This window comes from Penicillium angulare, assembly GCF_028827245.1.
Source record: "Penicillium angulare strain IBT 27051 chromosome Unknown utg000010l_segment0_segment0, whole genome shotgun sequence".
NCBI lineage: Eukaryota > Fungi > Ascomycota > Eurotiomycetes > Eurotiales > Aspergillaceae > Penicillium > Penicillium angulare.
In genome coordinates, this window is record NW_026623169.1 from 263,316 (window position 1) to 291,070 (window position 27,755).

Below are 27,755 nucleotides of genomic sequence, written 5' to 3' on the forward strand. Positions count from 1 at the left end.
TCACATCACGATAATCACAGTACATATCGTTGAGTTCATGGTGTACAAATTCAAGATCACCATCACTTGATTCTGCATGGATACGCCTTTCTACTCCGCAACTCGTATCGTTCTTCTGTATTTCCTGCTTATCATGTCTCTGATTTGTTAATACTTATTTTAATCTCCAGCTACGGCGTAATTACAGGCGACTATTGACACCCCGGCGCCACTTTACTTTTCCTAGTCTCATCCCTTGCACATCACACATGGTCATTGCGTGGTTGTTGTTGTCATTTGCCTCTACGGTGGATTGGAATGCTGCCTATGACATCCACATGGGCGTATGGGAACGATCATGAATAACGTCAAATGAGATAAAAGAACAACGCGTTCAACTCGCTTAATATTGTCTTCTGCTTGTGCGTGTCCTAATTACCGTCCAATGTGGAAGACTTGGAATTCTTGTCTGGAGCTTCGCTGGTTGGCTGTTGTCATGTCCCAACAAGGATTTCTCCTGGTTGTAATTACTTCATGTAGTCCAACAACTAACTAAGAAGAATCTTTATACGAGAAAGAATAATAAAGCAAAAATAATAGAGCAAATACACATTTGGGTTTCCCCAAAAGTCAATAATCTGGAATCCACCAAGCCATATCTTGCCGCTGATTTACCTTGCATCCCTTGTTAGGCCCTCATTTGAACATTGTCTGACCTGTAATCCAAAGCTTGTCGGTCTCAAACTCTCTTCCGACAGGGTCATAATTCCCGTCGGGCAGTGATCACGAAATATATGGACACTTCACACCTATTTGTATCAGGCTCTTCGCGCCATATCGAGTCTTCAGGATCCTCTTCTCCCCACAGCCCTTGCGTGTAATTCTTCACAATGGATGTTCCACGTCCTGAGGAAGGAGACGTCAATATAGGTATGCATAACATTATCTTCGCATATTTCCGAAGGGTCGAGTTGAACTCACAGGTTGTCTATAGGTACTGGCACGTTTGATGCATGCTGGGTCAGTCAAAATACTATGTATCTGCAGTCTTTGATTAGTTTGACAATTTTGACTCTTGATTAGGTCCTCACTATCATTGTGGGAGTCGTTCTGTTGTTTCGGTACGCGGTTAAAGCTTGGATTCGATGGGCGTTACCCCAGGTCTCTGTACCGGAGCGAATCTGGGGCATTGAAGATTTATTTTTTCTGATCGCTTATGGGTTTGACTTGACTCATATGTCGATGATTCAAATGAGGTATGATCGGTTTCTTTTTCTAATTTATACTGTCCCCATGGAGAGATCAAGTCTCTAATATAGACAAACAGCGCGCATTGGGGCCTAGGACGACATTATTATTATCTATCAGCCCAGGAAAGACTAAATGCCATGAAATGGGATTTTATATCGCAACCTATCGCAGTCTCTTCTGCTATGGTGTCCCGCACAGGGATGATGTCGTTTTTGATGACATGTTTTGCAGCTAGCGATCGCAGGCTTCGCATATCAATCATTGCCTGTTTAATCGTGCAAATTGCTGCCAACATGGTTACTGTTGTGCAGATAATTGTACAATGCGGACCAAATCCATATCGTGCTGTACGTCTCAGCTTTCAATGAGTAATGTATCTACGGGACATAACGCTAACTAAATCTCCTAGGCTGATCGCGTTCAGTATTTTCATTATATGTGGACGCCACTTCCAGAAGATGGGTCTGTCAAGTGTCAATCTCCAGATGTCCAGACCACTGTGGGCTTCGTTCAAGGGGGGTTCAACACGGTTATTGATTTCTTCTTGGCTGTTATGGCTGCAGTAGAACTATGGCAGTTCTTTCTGCGGACGTTGCACCGCGATCCCAATCTAACCTTTTGGTCGCAATTCCGCAAGATCAACAGGACTGTTCGCGCCCGTCGAGTCTGGCAGACTGTTACTTTGAGTGGGCCATTAATTCTCTCGGGCGCAGCTTCGATTATCAAGACATATGTAAGCTATGATCAGCATCACCTTGTCTATTATGTCCATGTTGCATCTAGCAGAGAAGCTAATCGAGTTGGTCATCAGAAATTGAAATCGCTTGGTGATCGCCTGGACTTCACTTATAATATTGTTTCGTTTATACTTTGGGTGAAGTAAGTGTTCTCCGTTTCCTAAACGCATGCTTTTCTCAGCTCTAACATCGCATAGAATCGAGAACTATAGCATCTTGCTAGCATCCTGCGCCCCAGTGGCGCGTCTCTTCATTCGGACTCTAGATCAATCTCGCCGCGATGGTCGTCCAGGATACTGGTCTCGATCCACCGACAATAACAACAGAAGCAACGATACGGAGCTGAAAAGACGCCCAAAAGACCAATGGATGGATTCTACCGTTACGAATTGTCAAGACGAGGAAAATGCGCCCGCAGATTGGCCTATGCCCACTGAACGCTCGGAGAGTCGCATATCTCGAGCCCAGCAACCAGATCATATAGATGATGGATGCGTCACAGTCAAAACAGATATTGTGGTACAGGTTGATCGTGCACGGCAAGGTCGCCCACTATCCAATTCGTCGGGAGGGACACTATTGTTGACCGAGGAAGGCGACACAGTTCATGAATCGAATTATCGGTGATGATGGAGAATGTAGATATAAACGAAATCCAGAACGACCGTACTTATATGCCATTGAATGTAAATTTTAATAACAATCACACAAACCAAAACACCAGTCCATGCGATATGAGTATAGGGAGCCCCGAGTAGTGTACAGAGAACTAAGCATATCCCATGCCTTTCCTCCACCAGTTCCACACTTTCCTCTTCGACATCAATTCCCCGAACTCCTTGACACTGTCCACCTCAGAGAGCCCATCGATGAGGGAGGGTAAGGGTTCAGCGTCTCCCTCTGCTTCTATCGCGCCAGGCCGAGTAACCAGTTGATAATCCTTGTATCGTAGTTTCCGCACAACAGTAACCCATGACTCCACATTTGTTTGATCACGACCCTCGACATACATGATTCCTGGGCAGCCGCCGGACCGTAGCAGGACGAAGCATTGGTGTGTGTCGGCGGCGCGTTTGAGAGCAGCGACTTTCTTGCGGGAGGTAATGTGGTGGGTGCGAATCAAGGCATGGAAGCGCATGGTCTAGAGAGAATCAGCATCAGAATCAGCATCGTAGTGTCTTGGATGCGTGTTGAAGTTGAAGCGTGGGTGCTTAGTCATACACAGTGGGCACATTCAATTGGCCAATGCGCGACATACACACAGTTGACAGTTGACACTCTCTTCCAACAATCTTCATGATGATCATTCTATCGATCGCGTCAAGATTTAAACGCGCTAGAGAAAAACAGGAGCTGACTGAAGGAGAATCCAAGGTACCAGTACTATTTGACTCAAGCCCTTATATTTCTCCCGCAGGTATATACTCCAGATGTCTACGATATGGGGTGATAACCCGAGGCAACTTCCCCACAAGGAATCGGAGTCAGTTAAGTACATTGTAAGTGAGACTGGTTATCCGGCCATCCCGGCTATTTGACCTCGGAAAAGGGCTTCATTCTAGAGAAAGGTATGAATTGTTTTGAGGATAAGACTTACCCCGCATTGTTGATTCCGTTGATCTCGGATATGTAAGAGTAAGACCCGGAAACTTTTCCTGGGGTCAGAAGCAAGGCTAAGTGGGCCTACCCCGGAGTGAATCTCTGGGGAAGGGAAATATAAGGCTGAAATAAAACCCTTCCCAGCTTTTCCCAAGATGCATGATTCAGAAAATTCGCTCTTTTAATTGATGCTATTCATGCTACTACAGATTTTGCGATTTTAAGCTACCATCAACTTGAACATATAATGACTACTGAGACTGCTAAGAATGATTCAAAGCCTCCAATTGATCACATCGAGAATGTGACGAGCACGAAAGGCTCAAGCAGGGTGACCAGAGACGCCGCGCTCACGCTCTTCAATGATCCCAAAGAACTACATGCTTTGGTGGACCCCGTGGAGGAAAAGCGCCTGATTAGAAAAATTGACTTGATGATACTTCCATGTTTATCTGTCTGCTATATCTTTTTCTATGTAAGATCCGTGCCAAAGTTAGCATTTTCCAAGCTAGCAATATGGAAGCTAACTGAAGACCAAGATTGACAAAACAACGCTCTCCTATGCTGCCATATTCGGAGTCGATGATGATCTACATCTAGTCGGAAATCAATATAGTTGGCTATCGTCAATATTTTATTTTGGATTCCTCTCTTGGCAACTGCCAACTAATCTCTTGATGCAACGATCCCCAACGGCAAAGTATCTTAGTATAAACATCATTATCTGGGGCATTCTACTAGCTCTCCAATCGGTGGCTAAGAATTTCGCCACATTAGCCGTCCTTCGAGGACTAAGTGGTGCTGCCGAAGCTTGTGGGGATCCAGCATTCATGTTAATAACTAGTATGTGGTATACCAGGAGAGAACAACCCATCAGAATTGGTCTGTGGTATTCGTCTTTGGGACTTGGAATTGCAGGAGGTGGATTGCTAGGCTATGGAATTGGCCAGATCAAGGGATCTCTACCAAGCTGGAAATACGAGTTTATTATCATTGGGGCTCTTTGCATTACTTGGGGCATAGTTATGCTCATTGTGCTCCCCGACTCCCCAGTCTCCGCCCCTCTCTTGACCGTGGACCAGCGCAAACTGGCAGTTGAACGACTTCGCGAAAATCAAACTGGAATTGAAAACAGAAATTTCAAACGATACCAACTCATTGAAGCCTTTACAGACGTCAAGGTTTTGTGCTTCTTCCTGATTGCGCTCCTTCAAGCAATCGTGAATGGAGGAATTACAAACTTTGGCACACTAATTGTAAAAGGCTTCGGATACACAACCTGTGAGTTCCTCCTCACTTTCCCCATAAAATCTAATTCGGAGAGCTATCTCGCTGACAATTTTAGTGGGAACGACTCTCTTGCAAATACCCTACGGACTTTTTATTACGCTGATTATTCTCTTTTGCGTCTGGATCAACGACAAGATGCCACCAAACAGTAGATGTCTGATGATTATTATCTTTCTATTTCCAAATATTGCTGCAGCCTTTGGCTTGCGATTTGTGCCTAGCAGTGCTAAAGTGGGACGACTGATCTGCTACTACGTAAATATTCCCTGATCCTGTCAGCAAAGCCAGAGAAAGAATTAACATGTATTCTAGTTAACAGGCTCTTACAACGCTTCCTTTGTGATGCTTCTATCTTTGACGACTGCAAATATTGCTGGACATACCAAAAAGGTCACAAGCAGTGCTTGTCTTTTCGTCGGATATTGTGTTGGAAACATCGCCGGTCCTTTCTTTTACAAGTCCGATCAAGCTCCGGGTTATTCTCTCGGTATATGGAGCATGATAGTCTCTCATCTCCTGGAAGTGATAGTGGTCATAGTGCTGTGGATCATCCTGAAGCGGGAGAACCAGAGACGTGATGATTTGCAAAGCAGTACCAGCAGTGCTCATGGTGACAAGACTAGCTTCGATGCTGATTTGGCAGCATTCAGCGACATTACAGACAAGGAAAACTCAAACTTCAGATATGTCTATTGAGAACTCGAAGATAATATGGCATTTCAATTGGAAGGGTATAGTCTTTTGTAACTATAGAAAGTGATGTATGCAAGGGAAGCCTTTAGCTCATGTATATGCAGAAATAGAGGATGAACCAAAGCAAAAGATGATTAATACGTTTCACCATAACTTGTAATAACATTGTATTTTGCCATCATGCATAGACACTGAATACATAGAGAATACAAAGGAGAGAGATTATATTTGGCCCAGGGCTAATAGTAGTCTAGTATTAGCCTAGTACTGGCTTAATATTAGCTCCATATTAATTTCGGATTAGGGTAAAGCCGAAAAAGGTAAAGATATGAGGGCAAAAGTGGAGTTTATCCGAACACAAAGCTTAGATGGTCTAGTGGTAAGACACCTACTCCATATGGCCTCTGGTGCCCTTGGTATTTCTGGCATATTGGTAGAAAAATCCAAGGCAACTCTAGGTGGAATTGTAGGAGACGGGGGTACTCTGGGCATTTTCTCTCTCTTTTTTTTCCATCATAAAAAAAGTCATTAACTTATGTAACTTAAACATCCATGCCTGATATAACAGGTCATAAGGCACCAAGGCATAAACACCACTTGTCTACAACACCATCTCTCCCTCCCCACAATCATTCTCAAGAGTCAATTCATCGATCATAAATGGCTATGACTCAGAACATCAATGAATTTCAGCTGAGTTGCTTTTTTCCTCAAGCAGCTCCTTCGTTAACCGCCAGTTCTTTATCACTATGTGCTCGGTCTCCATCCATGGTCCAGTCAAACTGGCCCCGCCACGGCTGCTGTGGATCTTCTCCTCTTGGCTTCCCGATTCTGCAAAACTTTCGCCGCAATATAACCGAGAATTCCTTTGCTATTCTTCACACTTGAATGAGCTGACAAATTGATCGAAAGTCTTAAGGCAACGAGCTTTTACACATCATTTGATTCGCCATGATGACAGGATACTCCAAATGGTTGTTGTCACGGCCCCACAGATCCACTATGGAAATCGGAGAATAAAAAAACAGAACAAGATACGCACATGGAACAGCTTGGCTGCCTTTTTGGGACCTGTCAGCTTTGAACCTCCATTTCTATAAGAATGGAAATTCCCGTACGGAGCAGCTTGGACCATGGGCTGATACAGAAAACGTGGAAAGATCGAGGGTAAACCATGCCCGCTCCTCTACATTCACGTCCTCACAATCCCTCCTTTGCTCCTGGGCAGGAGGAATATTCAGATCCACATGGGCCCCGAGTTCATGTGTCAAATGAAGATGAGGATGCGATTGCTGAGATCCACAGGACGTTGACTAACCCCAGAGCTAACCATCAATACTCGGAACCTCACTCCTCATTCGACAAATTCTTGGAAGAGCAAGTTCAGAATGGAAAACGACATGCCAATATTGGTGTATGCTTTCAATCTGTCTCGACCTGGGGAGAGGGAAATGGCCATGATGATATTAAGACGCTGGGGACTGCCTTGTGGCGAACTTTGACGCTACAGGATATCTATGAATGGACCATATTGCCATGGATAAAAACCAAGAGGCCACAGGAGGGACGTCCGCTAATCAGGGATTTTTCGGGGGTAGTGCAGAGTGGAGAGATGATGCTGTAAGTATATTTTGTACACAGAAGGTCGACTCATATTGTCAAATCTAATTCAATAATTAGTGTTCTCGGACGACCAGGCTCGGGCTGTTCGACCTTTTTGCGGACAATCGCTGGCCATCATTCCTCGTTTCTAGGAGTAACAGGCTCCATTGACTATTCCGGGCTATCCCACGAGGAAATTCAAACACAGTATCGTAACTCTGTGACCTATGTACCTGAGGACGATGTTCACTTCCCGACTCTAAGCGTGCGTGAGACGCTGGAATTTGCTTTACAAAGTAAAACACCCAAACGACTTCAAGATCGAATCCCGCGCTACCTAGAAATCTACGGCCGGGTGTTTGGGATGAGCCATACCATGGAAACCTTGGTAGGCAACGAGTACATTCGAGGCGTGTCCGGTGGTGAGCGCAAACGTATCTCAATCATTGAGTCTTTAGCCACAGACTCATCGGTGACGTGCTGGGACAATTCAACTCGCGGACTAGATGCTTCCTCTGCTTTGGATTATGCTCGCAGTTTGCGCATCATGACCGATACTTGCGGGAAGGCCACATTGCTTACTCTATACCAAGCATCAGATGCTATATACGAGCTAATGGATAAAGTGATTCTCATCGATGAAGGCCGAATGCTTTTTCAGGGTCCTGCAAATGAGGCCAAGAAGTATTTTGAAGACCTGGGCTATCATTGTGCTCATATGCAGACCACTTCTGATTTCCTAACGAGCATTACAGTCCCTGAGCGACGCAGGTTTCGACCGGGCTGGGAAGGCCGGGCCCCAAAAGGACCCATTGAATTAGAGGCAACATTCCGACAAGGCGCAGCATTTAAGAAAGTTGAAGATTCTATCAAGCAGTACGATGGGGAACGAGACAAAGGAGACTCTCAGGCTACATGCAATTCTGATTCAGAATGTGGAAGTATCGAGGAGATCAAACGCGCCGTGCAGAGTGACAAGTCGCGCTTTGTATCATCCAAATCGCCATATACAATTTCCCTTTTCCGCCAAGTTGTCTTATGCACTAAGCGTCAGTTATGGCAATTGAAGGGTCATATGGGCCCTTTATATATCAAGATGATATCTGCTGTGATCTATGGATTGTTAATCGGATCGATGTTCTATGATCAGCCTCAGACTACCGACGGGATGTACTCACGCGGAGGCGTCTTGTTCTATTCATCTATCCTACTTGCCTGGCTACAAATGTCAGAACTAGAAGATGCGATTCACGGGCGCGACATCATCAGCCGCCAGAAAAACCTGGCATTTGTTCGGCCGACCGCAGTTTGTTTGGCTCGTGTTTTACAAGACATGGTCATTAGCGCCCTGCTGACCTTCTTATACTTGATTGTGTTATATTTCCTCTGTGGACTACGACCAGAGGTAAGTTGTTTGAACAATCTTTTGAAAAATCTTTTGAACCATCTTCCAGGATATTATACTAAAATTGAATAGGCCGGGCCGTTCTTCATTGATTTCTTGTTCATCTACATGAGCACCATATGCCTTACAGCGCAATTTCGTGTCTTCGCAGCATTATCTCCAAATTTTGAGGTTGCGTTGCGATATTGTGGTGTATCTGTTTTGTTTTGCATCGTCTTTGGTGGATATGTCCTGTCCATTGATAATATGATCAAGGAGGTCCCCTGGGTTGGATGGATTGCGGTGAGTACAAAATTTGCATTTCCGGGGTGAAAATCAGTCTAACTTAATGACCAGTATACAACACCCGCTTTATACACCTACGAAGCAGTTATGGCGGCGGAGTTCCACAACCGAGAATTTACTTGTGCTGCTGGGTCTGTTGTTCCGTCGGGTTCTAATTACACTGAGATCACATACCAAACCTGCGCGTATGCTGGAGGCAAGATCGGCAGTACGGTAGTCAATGGCGATGACTACTTGGCCACGCAATTCGGATTTTATTACAGCCACGTTTGGAGAAACTTTGGAATTCTCTGTCTCTTTACAGTAGCCTTTGTCATATTGACGTGTTGGCTGAGTGAATGCTTGTCCTGGGAGTTAGACAGTGCTGGCCCAGTACGGTATAAGTCATCATCTCATTGGCCTCGACGACGAAAACAAACCCCCATCAGCCCCGACGAGGAACAAGTAACGGTTCCAATTAACAACAAGGAATCCCCAGCTGGGTTCCCACATGAAATCTCGGACAGCAAGTTAGCCGCCACAGAATCCACCTTCACCTGGGCTGATCTTGATCTGGATGTGAAAATTGGCAAAGAGTCACGAAAGTTACTGGATGGAGTATCAGGTTTCTGCAAACCAGGAAGCTTAACAGCCCTAGTTGGTGCTTCAGGAGCAGGGAAATCAACACGTACGATCTCCAAAATACCGTCTCTCGATATCATAATCTAACCTGCTACTTAGTTTTGACTGCTCTTACTCAACGACCATCTGCTGGTAATTTGTCAGGCACTTTCTATGTGGACGGTCGGCCAATCGATAATTCTTTCAATCGAAAAATTGGATATTGTCAACAAATGGATATTCACGACGAGAGTAGTACAATTCGCGAAGCCTTTGAATTCTCAGCTTTGTTACGCCAGAGTCCAGAGACTCCAAAGGACGAGAAATTGGCATATGTGGATACCGTTTTGCAAACCTTGCACCTTGTGGATTTCCAAAATGCAGTTATTGGATCATTAGACATCGAAAAGAAAAAGAGAGTCACAATTGGTGTTGAACTTGTTGCCAAACCTAGCCTTGTCTTGTTCTTGGATGAACCGACCAGCGGCCTCGACAGCCAAGGTGCCACCAACATTGTGGCGTTACTTCGACGGCTTGCCGACCAGGGACTCGCTATTCTATGCACTATTCATCAAGCTAATCAAGAACAGTTTGAGGAGGTAAGTCACTTAGTTGTATTGATTTATTCAAGTATTTTCACTAATGAATTGCAGTTTGATCGAGTTCTCGCATTGAGTCCTGGTGGTAAGACATATTACTTTGGCCCCGTGGGTCCTTCCGGCCAGAAAATATTCGAGTATTTTGCGAAAAATAGACTTTCCTCTCGGAATGTCACCAATGCAGCCGACTTTCTTATTGAACTCGTTGCTGGTGGATCAAAGGTCTCTAGCGGAGACAAGACTGACTGGGCGTCTATCTGGAAGAATTCCTCAGAGCGAAACGAAATAATGAATGAAATATCTGGATTTCGCTCACGCATCCAGGCAGTTGTGCCTGCACCTGCCGGTCCTTCCATTTTCCAGCAGATTATTCTCCTTACCCAGAGAACATCTCGTCAATTCTGGCGAGAAGCTGAATACCCCTATTCTCGGATCTATGCATCTTTCATCCATGCGCTTGTGAACGGTCTTACATATCTCCAAATCGGAGACAGCACTACAGATCTTCAGTCGAAGGCATTTTCGTGCTTCCTGGTTCTGATGCTGGTCCCTGAGTTTATCAACGCCATTTCAATGCGTTTCATCATGAATCGCGATCTATGGCTCGCGAGAGAAGGACCGAGTGGTATCTACAATTGGGTCGCATTCAGCACTGCCCAGATAGTGTCGGAGATTCCATATGCCATCGTTGGTGCAGTTGTCTTCTACGTCCTGTATTACTTCATGGTGGGACTACCTTTAGGTTTCGCGGCAGGATACAGTTTTCTGATGTTTTTTCTTTTCTTTCTTTTTGCCACATCTTGGGGGCAATGGATTGCTGCTCTGAGGTATTTACGATTTTCCTTCCTTCATCTCTTAGAGTTTTACAAACATCACCGGCTAACATTTGACTTTAGCTCTGATTCCATGATTGCAGCTACATTGATGCCCATGTTTGTGATAGGAGGAGAGCTGTTCAGTGGAGTGCTACAGCATGGCCATGAGATGCCGGCTGTATGGCACTATACAATGTACTATGCTACCCCCTTCACATATTGGATTGGTGGCGTCCTTACTTCCGTGCTTCGTGGCACGCCGGTGGTTTGCAAAGAGAGCGAGCTGGCATTCTTCGAAAGCCCATCCATTTTGACTTGCCAGGAGTATGCCGGACCTTGGCTGATTGAGAAGAATATGGGATATCTGTCAAATCCAGCGGCGACTGGGGTATGTGGATACTGCGAGTACAGCTACGGAGATGACTACTTATCTAGTCTTGGTCTGGACGATTCGAAGCTTTGGCCTTACTTTGGTATCTTTCTTGCTTTTACTGTTACAAACTACTTGATGATTTATGCTCTTGTTTACCTGAGATCTGTTTGGCGGAAAAACTAATGACTGTTTGCGGGATTTTTGTTTTATGATTGAGCTGGATTTTAATGTTGTTGTGACGGATCATCGTGGCCAGACAGTCGAATTAGATGGGGACTTTCATACCATTTCGGATCGGACATGCGTCCCCAGTCTAGTGAGATTACAGCGAGTCCGTATTCAGTGTACTCAATTGAGGTTATGATCTCCAATCTTGTGCAGGACCATCTTTTCGATCATCTTGCCAAATATTTTCCCTCCTCATTTTCCTAATAATGTTCGGTTCACGCATCGAGCAAACTTGGTGTTTAGCCAACCAGCTAGTCAGCTATATTTAACAGTGGCGATACTTTATCGACGAAGTGTTACCTCGAACCGGATTTCGATTGCTGCCCGCGGTGCTCCGTCGTACTTGTACATAGTGCACACCAAGCTATTTGAGTTGTCAGTCGAGGAACTATGATTCACAGGTCGACGCTTATATTCAGGTCACAGTTACACACTGTGTTCGAGTCATTTTATGTTGATATCCGCACAACCTTGTGACACTAGTGTGTGGTATTGTACACAAAACTCGCAGAATGCGATTGTTGTCATAACATATACAAGAGAACTCATAATTCCACTCATCATTAGGTCAAAAGCGCTGCAATAAGCCGATAATCCGTCAGTACGCATATCGAAAGTGAGGGTTCTGTTGATCTGTGAGCCCAGCCCATTTGGTTTCATCAATCATGTTATCATCAGCAACGTGCTTCTGATCCCGACGGCGATTCTCAAAAAGATAGTAAAGGAAGAGACAGACAGAAAGAACTGCTGCAGCTCCTTGAGTGGCGAGAACAGAGATCTTGGCAGGTCGATATTCTGGTGCATCGCTAGCTTGGAATGTTTGAGGCCCGATAATGTTACCCACACTAAAACTGCCAGCCACAAGGGCTGCAGCAAAACTGCGCTTGGTATGACCTGCACAGTTTGCCATTGTCCACTGGTAGAGGATTGGAAGCGTTGCGACGATTGAGTTGACCAGATAAATGCCGATCAAGACGCCCGCTGTGTTGCTGTGTGGTAGGAAAGACATGAGTCCGCCACCGATAATACCTGGAATAGTGCATAGGACATTCCAGGCCCACCGGTTCGAGGTCTTGCGAATACCGTATCCAACTAGCAGAGTGAAGAAAATACTGACAATTCCGGATGGTGTGTTCAAGAGGGCAGAGATGGGACCAGAGAAACCGAATCCTGCGATCAAGGTAGAAGAGTATGTAGTTACTACGCCACTGGAGATGGAGATCTGGGAAAAAAAATTAGATTGGAAGAAGACAGTTTCGAATACGTCAATTCTTACCGCAATAGTAGTCAGTGTTAAGAGCCAGAGCTGGGGATCTAAGAGACCCTCCCATATTTGTTCGAAGTTCAACTTGGAGCTCCACACCCCAGTTTGATTCTGGCCGACGTGTTGTAAGAGAGCGACCTTTTCCTGGTCAGATAGCCATGTAGCTTTAATGGGTGTATCGGGCGTGAAGTAAAAAGTCAACACACCCACGACAGCTGTGATCAGACCGAGAACCAGGAACATGATGCGCCAACTATCCAGACTTGCGTGTTCAACATGCTGGAAACCGAACGAGATGATGCCACCAAGAATCTGAGCGACGCCCAAGCCCATATACCAGAAGGTGAATCGAGGGGCTTGTTCACTGCGTGTATAATACTGACTGCTGATCAGCATTAAGGATGGGCCAATAGTTGCTTCAAAAATCCCCAAGAATACCCGAGCAGCTAATAGAGATCGATAATCATGAGCTCCAGCTGATGCAGCGGCAGCTACACCCCATAGAAAGACGTTACATCCTAACCATTTCGCAGCTGGTAATTTGTTCAAGAAGTAGACTGTACATGACACCATGCGTTAGAAAAAATGAGGAAGATCATCGGCAGACGCAAGAATGCAAGCAAGGGGGCGTGGTGATTTTTTTCTTCTTTTTCTCTCTTTCATTCTCTTGAGCTTCTTTTAGTCGAGATCAAACTTACCATTCGGCACTTCGGCAATGAGATACGCTATGAAAAACCAGCTGGCAATGTTTGAAAAGTCATTTCCCGTGAGGTTGAGGTCGGTTTTTAATCCCATGACTGCAGCATAGTTGACCATGACCTTATCCAGGAACTGCAAGACATAACAACAAAAGAAAAAGGGTAATAATCGCCGATCAATCTTGCTTCGTAAAGCTTTCAGATCCATATTGATATTTTCTTCCGCGTGAGTTTCCAGATAAAAAGCAGCATCGTCAAGTTGTGCCGTAGTCTTTGGAGCTGAATTGACCGAGTCGGGCTGTTTCTTGTCCATGTTGAAAACTTGCATGTAGGACAATGAGGGGGCAAACAATGGACAGTAAAAGAAGTTCCCGAGTTCATAAAGGGAAAGAGAAAAGAAACAATAAAAAAGCAAAAATTAAAGTTAAGAAAGAAGACAGGAAAGGAGAAATGAGAACAGAATTCGGTGAAATATTAATATGTGGAGCATCACCCTATGGACGGATGTACCTGTGCGTGGAAAGAAGCAGCATTCGGGATAACGAAGGTAGGACGAGATTGCTTGGGGCTATGGTTACATAGCATTAAGTCCAAGTGCATTTAATATATTTTTTTATTTTTATTTTACGTTTTTTGTCTTGCTGAATGGAATAAAGTACGTCGGAAAGGGGGTTGGTTCCTCTATCTTGTACGTGGTTGGCAGTTCATCAACCCGAACAAGGTCAATCTCGCGATGAGAAATTTTTAAAAAATTACAATTAAATAAAATATAAATTATTTCACGCATCGGAGACCACCGCGATGTCTCCGACCGGAATTATCGTCTGGTTCCACCGAGTTTGGTCCAAATGGATGTGCAAGGGGGTTGAACTACCAATAAAAGCCTAAACCCTGCGACCAGCATTTTCATGAGAGAACAGAGAAGGGAGAAGAAAATACAAAGAAAGTTAAATAAAATCACGCTGGACTTGCATGTATGGACTCCACGTGGATTCCACGTCCTGAATTCTTGCTTTTTATAATATCTTCCCCCTTTCGCTCGGCGTTTTGAAGCATTTCATCCTCGACGATGGGATGGGTATATAATGCCACGCCTGAAGTTGAAGCGGCGTCTCAATACCGGCTAATTCTGGAGGTATGCCTCAGTTTGACGACTCTGATGGTGATAACGGTCTGCTTGCGACTGGTTCTGCGGGCGAAAGCAAGTCGACTAGGCGCGGCAGATTGGGTGATGGTAGGAAGCATGGTCAGTATGCGCTGGGAAATGTGGCTTAACAATTGACTGACTCGGTTGAAGACTTTTAGTGTAATTTACAGTGCATTGTGCATAGCGCGTTAGTATTCTACTCAATTGTCTGTTATTTCCTGAAACATTCCGCTGATTTGATCCGTTTCCTCGCATACAGAATCTCGATATGGACTTGGATTGCCACTATTATTGCGACCCAAGCCCAATTTACCGACATATACAAAGGTAAGTATACAGCATGTTTGCTTAATTATTCAATGAAACAGACTCAATTGCTAATATTCTTTTAATCTCTCTAGCTAAACTACGCCGGTCGTCCATTCTACCAGCTCGGTATTGCTGGGTTCAAAGCCTCGCTCTGTCTGAGCTATCTTCGTTTATTATCTGGAACATCGAAAACACTATATCGCAATATGATCTGGCTGGTAATTGGAGGCTCATCTTTGGGACATTTTGGAGGCGCGTTGGTTTTGATCTTTAATTGCACACCAGTATGAACTCCACTTCAGCAGCTCGTCACCTGAGTCCGAAATACTGACCAATTATTGATTGTCTAGGTTCAAAAAGCTTGGAATACATCTGTCAACGGAACTTGTCTACCAATTGGCCCTACCTTCTACGCCTTAGCCATAGTAACGATCGTCTTCGATGTGATCATCATTATATTACCGATTCCAGTTCTCCTACAACTCAACATCAAACCGGCACAGAAAGCAGGCGTGGTTTGCTTATTTTTATTGGGATTTTTCACCACAACATGCTCAATTCTTCGACTGTCACAAATTCATCGGGTGGCTTTTGGTGATGGAGACTCTACAATGCTGGTCCTGTGGGGCACCATTGAATTTAATGTCGGGGTAGGCAACACGAAGTGAAATGAAAGAAAGAACATAATGAAGAGAGAAAGTTTAATCTATCAGAGGCTAATCTGTTTCTTAGAATATCATGACCTGTGTTCCATACCTGGCACCACTTCTCAAAAGCTTTGTGCGCGACTTCCGCTCAACCAGTGGTCGCAGATACTACTACGACAGCAATGGACGCAGCTATATCATGGAAAATTGGTCGAAAAACCAGCGCTCACACTTACAATCGAACGTATCGGGTCCAGCACACCCAAAACGAACACCGAGCGAAGAGTTAATTCTCGCTAGCCGCGAACCTTCCCACGGTGGGATCGAGATGACAGTGGAGTATCGGGTAGAAAATGAATCAATGCGAGGATCCAGCAGAGGGTGATGTTGCTTAGATCGTTCAAGTTCTGGATCCGGTAGTATATCCGAGGTTTCTGCGGTGCCCAGGTGGCAGAGCTCGTGGCATTAAGCCCGGATGTTCTTATATCCTATAATAATGTATATAGAGGAAATGAAACACATGCGCCTGTTGATTTCTCGTCTCAAGATTGACTGGTTTTCGCGTTAATCGGGACCAATTGGTTAGATTTCCGTCCCGATGCATCGCGCTAGACTGGGGTATAGCGCCACAATAAACTTATTGACCCCCTTTTCGAAGTATGTGTATCAAGTGGGGCCGGTCGATCCATTGATCGTTCAGAATCTAGGGTCAAATCATGACGGCATCCTGGTTAGTGGGCATTGAGTTTGGCGCCGTCGATAACGCGCGCGCCGATCTTAGTAGCTTCGGGCCGCGAAAGTTTCAACTCGGCGGAGTCCGGCGAAGCAACGAGAAAGGTTTTAGATAGAGCCCAGGGGAGACTTCGTATCCGCTACCAGGGACCAGTATTAACTTTCAAACCTAGGGATGAGAGTGAGAGAAGAGGGGGGGAAGGAAAAGATTAACTTCCGCTCCGATGTACGGAGACCCGCATATGTATGCCTTGTTTGGTGAAAGAATCATAACGCACAATTCAACATCTGGTTATGTTGGGCACCAGGATCCGAATCCTTCTACCCTGCGTTCTCCACTAGTGAATTAATGCGCGCATCTCCCCGAAGGCAACGCTGAATCCCTGGAAGTTAGGGATGCTCCACTCCATACTCGGTAGTGACAGATGATCTGATCAATCACAAAATAGAGGGGGAAATAGACTGAGAAAGAAGCAAACTTCGAGTGCAGGAAAAAGAAAACAAAAAGAAAAGAAGAAAGCCGTTTCAAGTTCTTTCACAACGTTGGCAAACAGGACGGCGTACTCCGCACTTCATGTCGGATCCCCCTGTCTTGATCGTCGGCGCAGGCATTAGCGGCCTCATCCTAGGTCAGTATCTCCAAAGCCAAGGGGTTCGCTTTCGAATATTCGATCGCGATTCTGCGTTAGATGCACGATCAGGGGGATGGGGACTTACTTTACACTGGAGTCTCCCTGCTCTACGTCAATTGCTTCCTAAACACATACTTGAACGTTTCCCTGACACCTATGTCAATAAGGAGGCTGTGGCTCGAGCGGATGTTGGAAGCTTCCAGTTCTTCGATTTGAAAACAGGCGAGGCGTTGTACAACGTCCCAGCGGAAGAGAGGATTCGTGTCAATAGAGGGCGACTGCGTGAACTATTGACGTCTGGACTGGATGTTCAGTGGGACAAAACTCTCCGGGATATCGAGTCATGCGAAGAATCCATCACTGCGCATTTTGATGATGGCACGTCCTATACTGGACGTATGCTAGTTGCTTGCGATGGCGCTCGGTCGCGTGTTCGTCAAATTTTGTATCCGGACAGCGAGATGAATAAGCTCCCCGTGCAGCTTCTCGGAGCATCTAAGCTCTATACCCAGGATGAGATGGGTGGCGTGGAGTTGATTGATCCTTACATCTTCCAAGGATCACACCCCGATACCAACGTATTCCTTTTTTTCAGCTGTGTGTCCTTCTTTCCCTGACCGCGTCTTGATATTTGTCACTGCTGACCATTCCTGTTAGTCCTGGATACCCCAAGCAACTTCGAGGAGAGTAGCAAAGACCAGTACCACTGCCAAATTATTGTTTCATGGGCAGATAGCAAGGGAATTGTCCTTCCAGCCAGTGGTCCAGATCGCATTGCGCTCATGAAGAAACTGACCGATAACTGGGCTGAGCCGTTCCGCTCTTTGGTACAGAAGTTGCCGGAAGATGCTGAAGTGAGGTCAATTCGGATCGAAGATTGGATGTTTAAGCTTGGAAATGAGCATAAACATCCGCGGACAGTTCTTGTGGGTGACTCTGCTCATACAATGACTATGTGTAAGTGAAAAATCATTTGGCAAAGCGAAAAAGAAAAAAATAGCTGACATGATGAAAGTTCGAGGCGAAGGTGCAAATAATGCCATTGTGGATGTGTTAGACCTTGTCAAGAGAGTTTACATGCAGAATCCTGAGTCATTTGCTCTCAACTCCTTGAAGAATTCCTTGGACGCGTACGCGAACGATATATTCTCGCGTGCCGAGCCTTCTTTTCTTGCATCACGACAAGCTTGCATAGATGCGCACGACTTTTCAAGAATCGAAGGAAGCCCCTTGGTGACGGCACGAGTGGTCAATGCTCGGAAAGATCAGATAATTGACGCATATCACAAGTGAGGTGACCATAACAAGCAGGGGAATTCGTTCTCATGTCATATCGAGCCTTGGAATATCCGAATGAGTTGAAATTCCTGAGAGCATCCGATGAATCTACTAGAAGCCTCTCTAGGTGGTTACTTATTAACGATTGAGTAGAATTCTGAATTTTTTGTTCAATTCCGTATTGAAAATAGACTCATTCATTCATAGCGTAAAATATAGAAATATACTATGCAACATGAACCGCTTTTACCCACATTTCATGCTGCTTGATTGCTGATCTCAACTCGCTAAGCAGGTTTAACCTCGGACAGTAAAGGTTAAGCCAACTGGTGCTATGGAACCGGGGTCTTGAAAAGTTTGAATTGATCTTGTTGGAATCTCCAAGACTTTATTAGAGCGGCAGCAAATTGAAACACGCCAAACATCCCAACCAACACAAGCCCAATGAGCGGAGCAAGAATGGAAAAAACGGTGAATCCGTATGAGGAATTTTGGAAAGACAAGCTTGTTCCCAAGCGATTTGTAGCTAGCCCGACTTGCATAGCAGTCAAGACGAGCGCAATATACACGATTGCAGCAGTGAGAGGTGTAACATGAGCACGGAACAATTCTCCATATGTCTGATATGTGAATTGATAGCCCCGAAGGACTTGCCCAAACCTGAAGACACAGATCTGATTAAGCCGAGATAATCTCAGTTCGCCAAACAAATATCGTGAGTTGAAGTTCGCAGGATCCGAGATTCCATTCTTTAGAACCTGTTCGACGAAGGTGAGCCATTTCGACCATGTAATCTCTTTCGGCAGAAGGTGATGGCTATGAGCGATCGCAATGTCACTCTCAAACTGAATCAGGCCAATGTATGAGCGTAGAAAGCCCATGCTGTACTTGTACAACTCCCGGGTACACATCTTCGCTTGTTTATTTTGATCAATGCCACACGATGAACAAGAACAGATTAGATGAGACTGCCAGAAGTCTGCATCTATAATATATCGAGGAATTGGCTTCAAGTGAAGACTATTCGATGAGCCCCACACCATGTGCATGTTGATTCGCTCATCCAAGACCAGTTCACGAGTGGCGGCGACGTGGAAGTTCAGGGGTTTCGGGGGCATTGGCCAGCCGGCCAGCCAAAGGTATGCGTGGATCTTGTTGAGCCTCTCTACCGCGAGATCCTTCAACAAATACCTGTGGATATCATCAGTAGGACGTACGAGAACGTGGTCGATGGTGGCTGAAGCCGGTAAAAGCGACGCGACAGATGGTTGCAATTCATGGTCGCGTGTGAACACATCTCTGCTAAATGGCGGCGTTGATGGCATGAATATAAGCTATTTGACTTGATCAGCGAATATTGCATTATTATACGCAGTTTGCGTATACTATTCTGTGTTGAAATAGAGCAAAGTGCGCCTCCCAATCCTACGACGAGGGATCAATCAACTTGGTTGTGGCCAGCGACGCGGATCCCCGCTATGACCCCGCAGAGACGATCGCGTATCGTCATGTCTCGCGCTGTCCACGATCAACAACTCAACAACTCAACAACACATAATGTCACCACGACATCAACCACTGAACATTACCTATGCTTCTTATATGAGAAATCATCCCTTTGGCACAGCTCTATACACCCCACTGTCTATTAAGGAGTTCCACCCCGGAATCTGTGGCTATTTCGATTCAAATGGGTCTTGGAATCCCATCGCTGACCTATCGGATTCGACGAAATTAGAGAAACAAGGCTATTCCACAGTGAATGAAGAGTTAGAACGTGCTCCGACAGATACCGACATTCAATGGGGCCCACTTACATCGGAGAATGTGGTCGCGCATAATATCGACTTCTCTGGTGGGATATCCTCTGGGCTTGCTGCAGCCCTCCCTGTGAATCTTTCTGCAGAGTTGTCATTCTCGAACTCGACATCTGGAGGTGCATTACTGCTGACGGCACCTCCAGTCGTTCATGAACGATTCTATCACGAATCCATGTTCAAAAACTGGGTAATCGAGAACGCTGCGCAATTGGTTAAGCATCGCAGTGAGATTCTAGAGCATGGATTGTGCGTGGTCACTAATATATGGGCAACGGAAGACTGTGCTATTCATGTATGGGATCAAGCTGGAAAGGAGATCAAAATCGGGTTCGATGTGGGCGTAGATGCAATCGGAGAACTGGGACCTGGAGTAGGGTGGTCTGTCAATCGGAAGGATGGTGGATGGATGCGGTACAAGGCCAGCAAGGTATGAATTTGAAGCTCATATTTGAAGGACATGTCATTGATACTCTTTAGGATGACCGACTGGTTGTATTCTTCGCTGGATTGAGGTTCAGATCTAGGAAGATCCCAATCCATCGCGAGGTGAGTAATTGTCAGATTTTGAAGACTCATGTCTAACTCTTAGTAGATTTTGAAACCGATCACCAGAAAATTCGAAGATTTTATTACTGTTTCAAAGACGATCACAAACGTTCCTATTCCAGGAGACAATGAGAACATCTGGGCTATTGATTGTGAGCATATGGATCCAACAATGCTTGACCAGAGAATATAATAGAAAGAGATGAATGCCAGGCTGCAGATGTATGAGAGCCATCTGAGTAGAATCACTACCCTCCTCAAAAAGAACAGTAGTATTGACCGTAACGACCCATGCTTGTCGAGCTGTCGCGTACTAAATAGACCTGAGTCACCTGACCAATGAGGGCCGGGCTGGGGCGGGCCTAGCCGGTGACACTAGCGGTGAGGTCTTGGCCAGGCAGAATTCATTATGGCCTGTTGGCGGCTATAACATTTTGAACCTCTTCCCCTGACGAAGTCCTTTTCACTACAAAATGCGACCAATAAAGTACCTCTGGGCTCTATGCCTAGGACAGTCTGGACTGGCAAATGCAAATTCCAGTACCGAAGAACCTGAAAATGCAAACCACATCTTCAACGGGATCCAATCAACCCTTCGACACTATGAAACAGCCATAAAACCCTATGGATTGGCCTTCCACCTGGCAACAGTCCAAAAAGGAACCCGCTTCTATCACGGAACCGACAAATCAGACCCCATCATCGGCGTCGAATGGCTAGCTTTCAAACCACAGAAATCCCTGCGTTACGCTCACAGCAGCAACTGGAAAGGAAAACGAGACACACAACAACCTCTCAATGTACCCACAGCTGGATATCTGCACACATATGCTGCTGCCAAAGATCTGCGTCTGCTATACATAGACGGTCACTCAGCTGGGCTGGGCGGGGACATGCAATCTCAAGATCGGATCCTCTTTAACGATACAATTACCAGTTCGGTGCCTGGTCTGCGTCCGCCTCTCAATATTGATCCGGAGATGGAACGTGCGTTCCAGACATGTCGTATGGCCAAGGAAGAATGGGGAGGAAGAATTGATGGGATTGTGCGTACGGAAGGCGATTTCGAAATAATCCTGTGTGAGTTCGAGCGTAATCTGGAAGTTGTGAAGATTATACAGACGAGAGCGGATGGCGGTGTAGGTGAAGATCATGGAGGACCATGGGATCCGAAGGGCCCGAATGGCGGAAAGGGTCATAGGCCTGGCGGTGGACCTCTTGGACCGATAAGGGGTGATTATTGCTCGCTTGCTACAAGGTATGATCAATTCCTTGGACAAAAGGTCCATTTGGATTTCGATCACTTTGTTACTGCTTTCGGGTATGGATTGGATCTATTCCCTGGTGGTTCTGATCGTCCGGTGTTGGATCATATTCCCACTGGGCTGCTGGAGCCCATTCGGCGGGATATCAATGCCATGGTTAATACCCTGGAACCCCCGGTTGGTGCTTTCGATTGGCAAGCTGTTGCTGATTTGATTGTTTTCCGGTACTCGGATGAATTGTTGACTTATGCTGCTGGGGAATTCAAATCTGTTGAGTCACTTCGAGACAGGATTGAGGGGGTGCTGGAGATTTTCATTGACTATAGTGAGTTTGGTGCGAAGGAGGAGATTGTGAAGCTGTGCCAAGGCGAGTTCATTCCCAGCTCTGCACCCGTTGAGTCGGTTGGAGGTCGTGCTGTCTCTTCGATTTCGAAGAAGGTTTGTTCTACTCTAGCGTCCGGCTTGTTGGATGGGAAGGATCTGAAGGACACGGTAGAGAGTTTCAAGCAGCTGGTGGAGTACTTGGCCTGGACAACCTGGGAGGGCGAATAAATGGCCCCTGGCCGCCAAACACCAAGCTTTACGGCGAGCCAGTGCGCACTTTTATCCAAATTCTGAACAAAAGAATCTCTTGTCGGACTTTGGAAGGATGGTTAAAATTGGGCTTTTTGATCTTTGCTGGTCTCGCTATTCTTGAAGCATTGATCCTCTGCATATTGCTATTTATTATAGCCATTTTGGAAAATTCGGCTCCTCCTGGGAACCACCAACTGACTTCAATCCAGGTAGTATCTATTTCCCTACCCTAACAGAGAAAACTCATGTAATATATATAGTCTACGTGATTCCGTTCGAAGGTAACCTTGAATATATTTTGATTTTCTTAGAATTCATATCAGCGATGAATGAAATATATTTTCTATTCATATGTTATATAACTTTAATGTATAATAATCCCTCTACATAAGGTAGTACAAACTGTAAGTTACCCTGTGTGACGGACCACCAAGAGACCGCCGATCCTACGGCTTACCAGGGCAGGACCGCTCGCAGTCCCAAGAACTGGGTAGTGATGGCACGGACGGTGAAGTGTCTGCTTGCCCTCTAAAATTACGGAAAGACGGCTGTTTCTGGTTTCATACGTTACTCATACTAGTAATCGAGTAATATGGTTAATCCTTAGTGTGTACCCTTTCAGTCTAGCGGCATTGTTTCTCTCCAATTCTTACTCTTGATATTCTCATGAACTTCCCCTAACAATCTGCCCCTCTTGTTTCTTCATCAGCTATGGCCGATTCCAATTTATTCAGCAAAATTGGCCTCCCGGAAAGATTTGTCTTGACGAAACTTCAAGTCCCCAGCGGAGAGCTTGATGATGCGCAATTGTCAGAATATTTTCAACCATTGATTCACTCCCCTGGCCACAATCGCTCTATGTGGGGAATGATTCAAGATGAACCAAAAACTGCTCTACTAGCGACTTGTAAGTACCGCTCGGGAAAGTTAAAGATAAAGATACTGACGTGCTCATGAATTCTCAGTGTGGGAGACAACCGATGCAATAAAATATTTTCAAGACTCTCCCTCAGCCCAGCTTCTCTGGGAAACTTTGGCAGCAAAGGACATTATAATCTTAAGCTCCCACGAAATTTCTTATGTTGGGAATTGGTTTGAGGTCTTGGATTCTTCATTCATTCAATTATTCTGGGTCTACTTCCAGGCTCCTGTAACCGACGCTCAGAGGACTGAAATTTCAAAGCTCAGAGGCCTTCGTCCGCCAGCCTCGGGGCTCAGCGTACCGAGAAATCATAGGCCTCAAACAGAAATTCCGATCAAGGCATGGGCGACCCAGCCAGAAAGCAATGCGACTCAGTTGATGCTGTGGCCACACTTTTGGCGGAACTCGGAAAAATCCGAGTGGAGGCACGGATTGACAGAGGTGTTATTTGGCAGTACAATTATAGGCAAGCGGTCCAGAATGGAAGATTTCAATGCTAAGCTACAAGAGATGGCCAAGTTACAAGAGGTGGGCTCAGTGGAATGGACAGAAGACTTTTGCTCTTTCCGGAGGTTACGGGCTTAACATAATTTTTCGGGCTTCATGAAAAACGTCATCTAAAATAATTCTAGCTTGACATTTCAGTGGCAAAAATGTCTTTCTTTTCTCGTCCCGCTTGCTTGATATATTGCACGCCTGATCATACCGAGCTTTCACTAAACTCTGTCCCACGATCCTTTTCACTGAATTATAGCTGAAGGTGTTCACCTGCACCAGAATGGAAACTCCACCTCTGGTTTTTCGAAGTCCACTGAGTCTGCTGGAAGTACCAATATCCAACACTGAACCACACATATGTCTCAGGATTTCGTCGAATCAACGTCTGGTAATTTTCATCGTAGCCCTTCGGGATTCTATCGGGGGTCTTGAGGTAGTTTTGTTGTTCGGTCCATGAATCTTTATATGATTAGTAAAATTCAGTGATTGCGAAGTTTCCAACCTTACAAGCACTAGCAATATCCATAAAGAGCGTACGGTTCGCAATTTAAGATCCAATTGCAAAGAGAATAAAATGAAGTGAGGACTAGGTATCTTATCTGGTATGGCATCTATGATCGCCGAACCGAGGAGCCGAGGATAAACCCAAATAACCTTTTACTCTTAATAGGAATGAGTTGCGCAAAATTACATGTTCTCATTGCAATGTTAAGGTGTTACTTATTTTCAAATATGGAGTTTATCTTGGTTAGTTGATGATCATTGATACGCATCTTGAGCACTAAAAACAGATGCAGGATTACATTCAATGCCATCTTGGATACAATCCCAGTCCACATGTCGCTATTCAGGTACTAAAATAGGTATCCTTATCTTGGGCATATTGAATTCCATATTCAGGGGTAAAAGATGTAGTGCAGGTCCGAATTCTGCGAAATATTTACAATATAAGCTTAATACTGAATTGATGCAGCTTCAATTGAGAACCTCACCGGTTCTTCGGAGCTAGACGATAATCATTACCACCTCAGGTAATGATCGGCGTCTATGATTTCATCCCAACAGGCTTCCTCGGTCCCTGATAAAACCCACATGCGATCGATCCCCCATAAACTGCGAACCCGCCCGGCAAAAGTTGATCGTGTAAACAAGCCTCCTGCATTGGAACTTCACTTTACATTTACGATCATGTCGTATGTATTCATCTCCACTTCTTTCAATGGCCGTCTCCGCAGCTAACATATCCAGTTCCATCGTCAACACCCTAGGACTCCGCTCCGTGCCCGGCGTGCCCACTCCGAACCATGCTGCCACTCTGCTGTTGGTTAATTGGTTTTTCGCGTATGGAGTCATGAGCACCCGTGTTACCAAGACTCGCCTTAGGATCGATAATAACGTTGCTCCTCGCGAGGACCTTGCCACCCTCGGTGAAGCTGCCGTGAAATCTGGAAAAATAGACAGAAAGGCTTTGAACAAATTGAAGCGCCAGGAAGCTGCCCATGCAAATGCAGTCGAAGGATACAGCTTTTTTGTTGCTGCTAGTAAGTTCCGCCATTTTTCATAGGCCTCATATACTTGGATTCATGATCACTGACATTCGGTCGAAGTTCTTACCGCGTTGTTTGCGGGAGTTCCCAACGAAACCATCAACACTATTGGTGTCTGGTATAGCTTATCCCGTTTGTCATACAGTCTCTGTTATACATACATAGAGAACAGATCACTGAGCTACCTCCGCTCTGTGGTATGGTGGTCCGGCAACATCAGCTGCATTACAGGCTTGGTGTTGGCAGCTAAGAAGCTATGATGGGAAGGAAATGTAACAAGAAAACGAGGATAATGATCAAAGATATCATCGCCAAACATTGATGATTCTTCACATCTCGCTCATGAAGGTGTACGGGTGGATAAAGCCTAAGATAGCTGTCATGTGTCTCAAGCTGGCTGGTTAATCGGTCCGAATATGCGTTATCCCACAACAATTTTAGTGAATCCATAGTCGGATATATAATCATCTATGTCTACGACGTCGGGAAAGCTTTCAGGCAAGAAAATACTGCAGTATTATAGTGTTGCCGATCGAAAATCCTTGATTGGTGGAAAATTCAAAGACGCAGACGGTGGAATCTAATCCGTCCGACCGTATAGACCTCATCTATACATGTAGCTCTGTCCAGCTTCGGCCCTGAATAATAAGATTTTAGATTCCCCGCACTTTTCTGTTCATAGAATGCGGGGAATATCGACTCAATCTGACTTGAATTAACTTGCCAAGGAGTGACAATACCAACGAGGATTTTGACAGGCGGAGAAATGTTACCGTGTTGACAACATGAGCCTTGGTATTGCATATAGCCCTGATTGTAATAATTAAGAATTGTATATAAGTAGCTCTACTGGACTCTGTATGAAACGTTTATATTTTCAAGTTCCAGGAACAACTTGATTTGGTTTGCCTGATCTTTCTTGTACTATTCTTCAACGTCGTTCAATATGAGACTAGCAGCTCTCAGCGTACTGCTAGCTGCAGCCAGTGCCCTCCCATCGCATATAATACCGGGCGCTCAAATAATCCCAGCAAACGATAAATCTGCACTAAAGAATGTTGGTGCTCATCATCAGATATACCCTGACCGACGAACTGTTACTATTCGGGCCTCCAAGAATGAGGAGGATGATATATCCTCAGACTTTCTCTGGGCTATTCACCAAGCAAATCATGGCGGTCGGCTTCTCCTTGAAAAAGGAAAGACTTATATGATTGGAACAAAGCTCGATTTAACCTTTCTCGATGATATCGAAGTTCAACTCGAAGGTCAATTGAAGTTTACAAACAATATAACTTATTGGCAAGCCAACAACTTTTATTATTCATTTCAAAAGTCCATCACATTTTGGAGATGGGGCGGCCAGGATATCAAGATATTTGGCAAAGGAACACTTGATGGAAATGGGCAGAAATGGTATGATGAGTTTTCTGGAAGTCAGATCCTGGTAAGATGGAAAAAGTTGCCCTGTTTTTTAAAGTGTCTCAGCGGCTTACCCATTTGATCTGTGCAGGACCCAGACAATACTTTCTATCGGCCTATTTTATTCCTCACGGAGAATGCTACACGGGTCAGTGTAGAGGGAATCACTCAATTGAACTCGCCATGCTGGACCAACTTCTTCGTTCGCACCAATGACGTCTCTTTCGACGATGTGTTTATTCATGCATACTCCACCAATGCCTCAGTCGACGCAGCGAACACGGATGGGTTCGATACCTTGAATGTGGATGGCCTTCGCGTAACTAACACACGCGTGGATAACGGCGATGACTGCTTCTCGCCCAAATCCAATACCAGCCACATTTTTGTGCAAAATCTATGGTGCAATAACTCCCATGGCGTGAGCATGGGAAGTATCGGACAATACTCGGGTGTAATGGATTTTATCGAGAACGCATACATGGAGAATGTGACATTATTGAATGGCCAGGTGAGTTTGAGCATTCCTATCCATCAGAATCAGTTATTGACTGTAGCAGAACGGGGCGCGTTTGAAAGCATGGGCCGGTGAAGATGTAGGATACGGTCGCATCACGAACGTCACTTATCGTAATGTTCAGATTCAAAATACGGACAATCCAATTGTCTTGGATCAGTGCTATTTTGATATCAATTCGACCGAGTGTGCGAAGTATCCCTCGCAGGTCAACGTTACCAATATCGTGTTTGACAATATTTGGGGAACATCCTCAGGAAAGGAAGGAAAGGTTATTGCTGATCTGACCTGTTCGCCTAACGCGGTTTGTTCAAATATCAGCTTGTCGCGCATAAACGTTACCAGTCCAGCAGGAAGCCCACCCGAGATTATCTGTGATGGGATTCAAGGGAGCATTGGGGTGAACTGCACAAGCTCTACTTAAGCCACAAATGGCGAAACGAAATAAGCGTGAAAGGGGGATTAGGAATTAAATCCGA

At 45.2% G+C, this 27,755-nt stretch overlaps 13 protein-coding genes across 13 annotated transcripts; 9 read left to right on the forward strand and 4 right to left on the reverse strand.

The window, feature by feature from the left end:
- Positions 1 to 869: 869 nt before the first annotated feature.
- N7478_012121 (uncharacterized protein) lies at positions 870 to 2,594 on the forward strand (the record flags this gene model as incomplete). The annotated part of the gene is made up of 6 exons (XM_056928335.1): positions 870 to 909; positions 974 to 999; positions 1,063 to 1,235; positions 1,307 to 1,577; positions 1,640 to 2,109; positions 2,165 to 2,594. 6 exons carry the CDS (start codon positions 870 to 872, stop codon positions 2,592 to 2,594), a joined length of 1,410 nt encoding a protein of 469 aa, XP_056773443.1.
- Positions 2,595 to 2,736: 142 nt separating this feature from the next.
- Positions 2,737 to 3,105, reverse strand: N7478_012122 (uncharacterized protein; the record flags this gene model as incomplete). Its single annotated transcript, XM_056928336.1, has 1 exon — positions 2,737 to 3,105. One exon carries the CDS (start codon positions 3,103 to 3,105, stop codon positions 2,737 to 2,739), a length of 369 nt encoding a protein of 122 aa, XP_056773444.1.
- A 1,306-nt stretch (positions 3,106 to 4,411) lies between these two features.
- Positions 4,412 to 5,552, forward strand: N7478_012123 (MFS allantoate transporter; the record flags this gene model as incomplete). The annotated part of the gene is made up of 3 exons (XM_056928337.1): positions 4,412 to 4,847; positions 5,053 to 5,111; positions 5,169 to 5,552. The coding sequence occupies 3 exons, from the start codon at positions 4,412 to 4,414 to the stop codon at positions 5,550 to 5,552; spliced, it is 879 nt and encodes a 292-aa protein (XP_056773445.1).
- A 1,171-nt stretch (positions 5,553 to 6,723) lies between these two features.
- On the forward strand, positions 6,724 to 11,411 carry N7478_012124 (putative ABC multidrug transporter; the record flags this gene model as incomplete). Its single annotated transcript, XM_056928338.1, has 7 exons — positions 6,724 to 7,169; positions 7,230 to 8,556; positions 8,629 to 8,838; positions 8,893 to 9,508; positions 9,562 to 10,040; positions 10,095 to 10,867; positions 10,937 to 11,411. 7 exons carry the CDS (start codon positions 6,724 to 6,726, stop codon positions 11,409 to 11,411), a joined length of 4,326 nt encoding a protein of 1,441 aa, XP_056773446.1.
- A 643-nt stretch (positions 11,412 to 12,054) lies between these two features.
- Positions 12,055 to 13,731, reverse strand: N7478_012125 (putative MFS transporter; the record flags this gene model as incomplete). Its single annotated transcript, XM_056928339.1, has 3 exons — positions 12,055 to 12,678; positions 12,733 to 13,277; positions 13,419 to 13,731. The coding sequence occupies 3 exons, from the start codon at positions 13,729 to 13,731 to the stop codon at positions 12,055 to 12,057; spliced, it is 1,482 nt and encodes a 493-aa protein (XP_056773447.1).
- Positions 13,732 to 14,555: 824 nt separating this feature from the next.
- Positions 14,556 to 15,906, forward strand: N7478_012126 (uncharacterized protein; the record flags this gene model as incomplete). The annotated part of the gene is made up of 5 exons (XM_056928340.1): positions 14,556 to 14,664; positions 14,825 to 14,892; positions 14,967 to 15,158; positions 15,225 to 15,524; positions 15,607 to 15,906. 5 exons carry the CDS (start codon positions 14,556 to 14,558, stop codon positions 15,904 to 15,906), a joined length of 969 nt encoding a protein of 322 aa, XP_056773448.1.
- Positions 15,907 to 16,827: 921 nt separating this feature from the next.
- N7478_012127 (FAD-dependent oxidoreductase) lies at positions 16,828 to 18,178 on the forward strand (the record flags this gene model as incomplete). The annotated part of the gene is made up of 3 exons (XM_056928341.1): positions 16,828 to 17,482; positions 17,543 to 17,842; positions 17,901 to 18,178. The coding sequence occupies 3 exons, from the start codon at positions 16,828 to 16,830 to the stop codon at positions 18,176 to 18,178; spliced, it is 1,233 nt and encodes a 410-aa protein (XP_056773449.1).
- A 317-nt stretch (positions 18,179 to 18,495) lies between these two features.
- On the reverse strand, positions 18,496 to 19,488 carry N7478_012128 (uncharacterized protein; the record flags this gene model as incomplete). The annotated part of the gene is made up of 1 exon (XM_056928342.1): positions 18,496 to 19,488. One exon carries the CDS (start codon positions 19,486 to 19,488, stop codon positions 18,496 to 18,498), a length of 993 nt encoding a protein of 330 aa, XP_056773450.1.
- A 232-nt stretch (positions 19,489 to 19,720) lies between these two features.
- Positions 19,721 to 20,722, forward strand: N7478_012129 (uncharacterized protein; the record flags this gene model as incomplete). The annotated part of the gene is made up of 3 exons (XM_056928343.1): positions 19,721 to 20,410; positions 20,461 to 20,529; positions 20,576 to 20,722. The coding sequence occupies 3 exons, from the start codon at positions 19,721 to 19,723 to the stop codon at positions 20,720 to 20,722; spliced, it is 906 nt and encodes a 301-aa protein (XP_056773451.1).
- A 280-nt stretch (positions 20,723 to 21,002) lies between these two features.
- N7478_012130 (uncharacterized protein) lies at positions 21,003 to 22,346 on the forward strand (the record flags this gene model as incomplete). The annotated part of the gene is made up of 1 exon (XM_056928344.1): positions 21,003 to 22,346. One exon carries the CDS (start codon positions 21,003 to 21,005, stop codon positions 22,344 to 22,346), a length of 1,344 nt encoding a protein of 447 aa, XP_056773452.1.
- A 735-nt stretch (positions 22,347 to 23,081) lies between these two features.
- N7478_012131 (uncharacterized protein) lies at positions 23,082 to 23,877 on the forward strand (the record flags this gene model as incomplete). Its single annotated transcript, XM_056928345.1, has 2 exons — positions 23,082 to 23,277; positions 23,336 to 23,877. The coding sequence occupies 2 exons, from the start codon at positions 23,082 to 23,084 to the stop codon at positions 23,875 to 23,877; spliced, it is 738 nt and encodes a 245-aa protein (XP_056773453.1).
- A 163-nt stretch (positions 23,878 to 24,040) lies between these two features.
- On the reverse strand, positions 24,041 to 24,316 carry N7478_012132 (uncharacterized protein; the record flags this gene model as incomplete). The annotated part of the gene is made up of 2 exons (XM_056928346.1): positions 24,041 to 24,249; positions 24,304 to 24,316. The coding sequence occupies 2 exons, from the start codon at positions 24,314 to 24,316 to the stop codon at positions 24,041 to 24,043; spliced, it is 222 nt and encodes a 73-aa protein (XP_056773454.1).
- Positions 24,317 to 24,882: 566 nt separating this feature from the next.
- Positions 24,883 to 27,700, forward strand: pgxB (uncharacterized protein; the record flags this gene model as incomplete). The annotated part of the gene is made up of 6 exons (XM_056928347.1): positions 24,883 to 24,983; positions 25,039 to 25,331; positions 25,398 to 25,455; positions 26,325 to 26,784; positions 26,851 to 27,270; positions 27,320 to 27,700. 6 exons carry the CDS (start codon positions 24,883 to 24,885, stop codon positions 27,698 to 27,700), a joined length of 1,713 nt encoding a protein of 570 aa, XP_056773455.1.
- Positions 27,701 to 27,755: the final 55 nt, after the last annotated feature.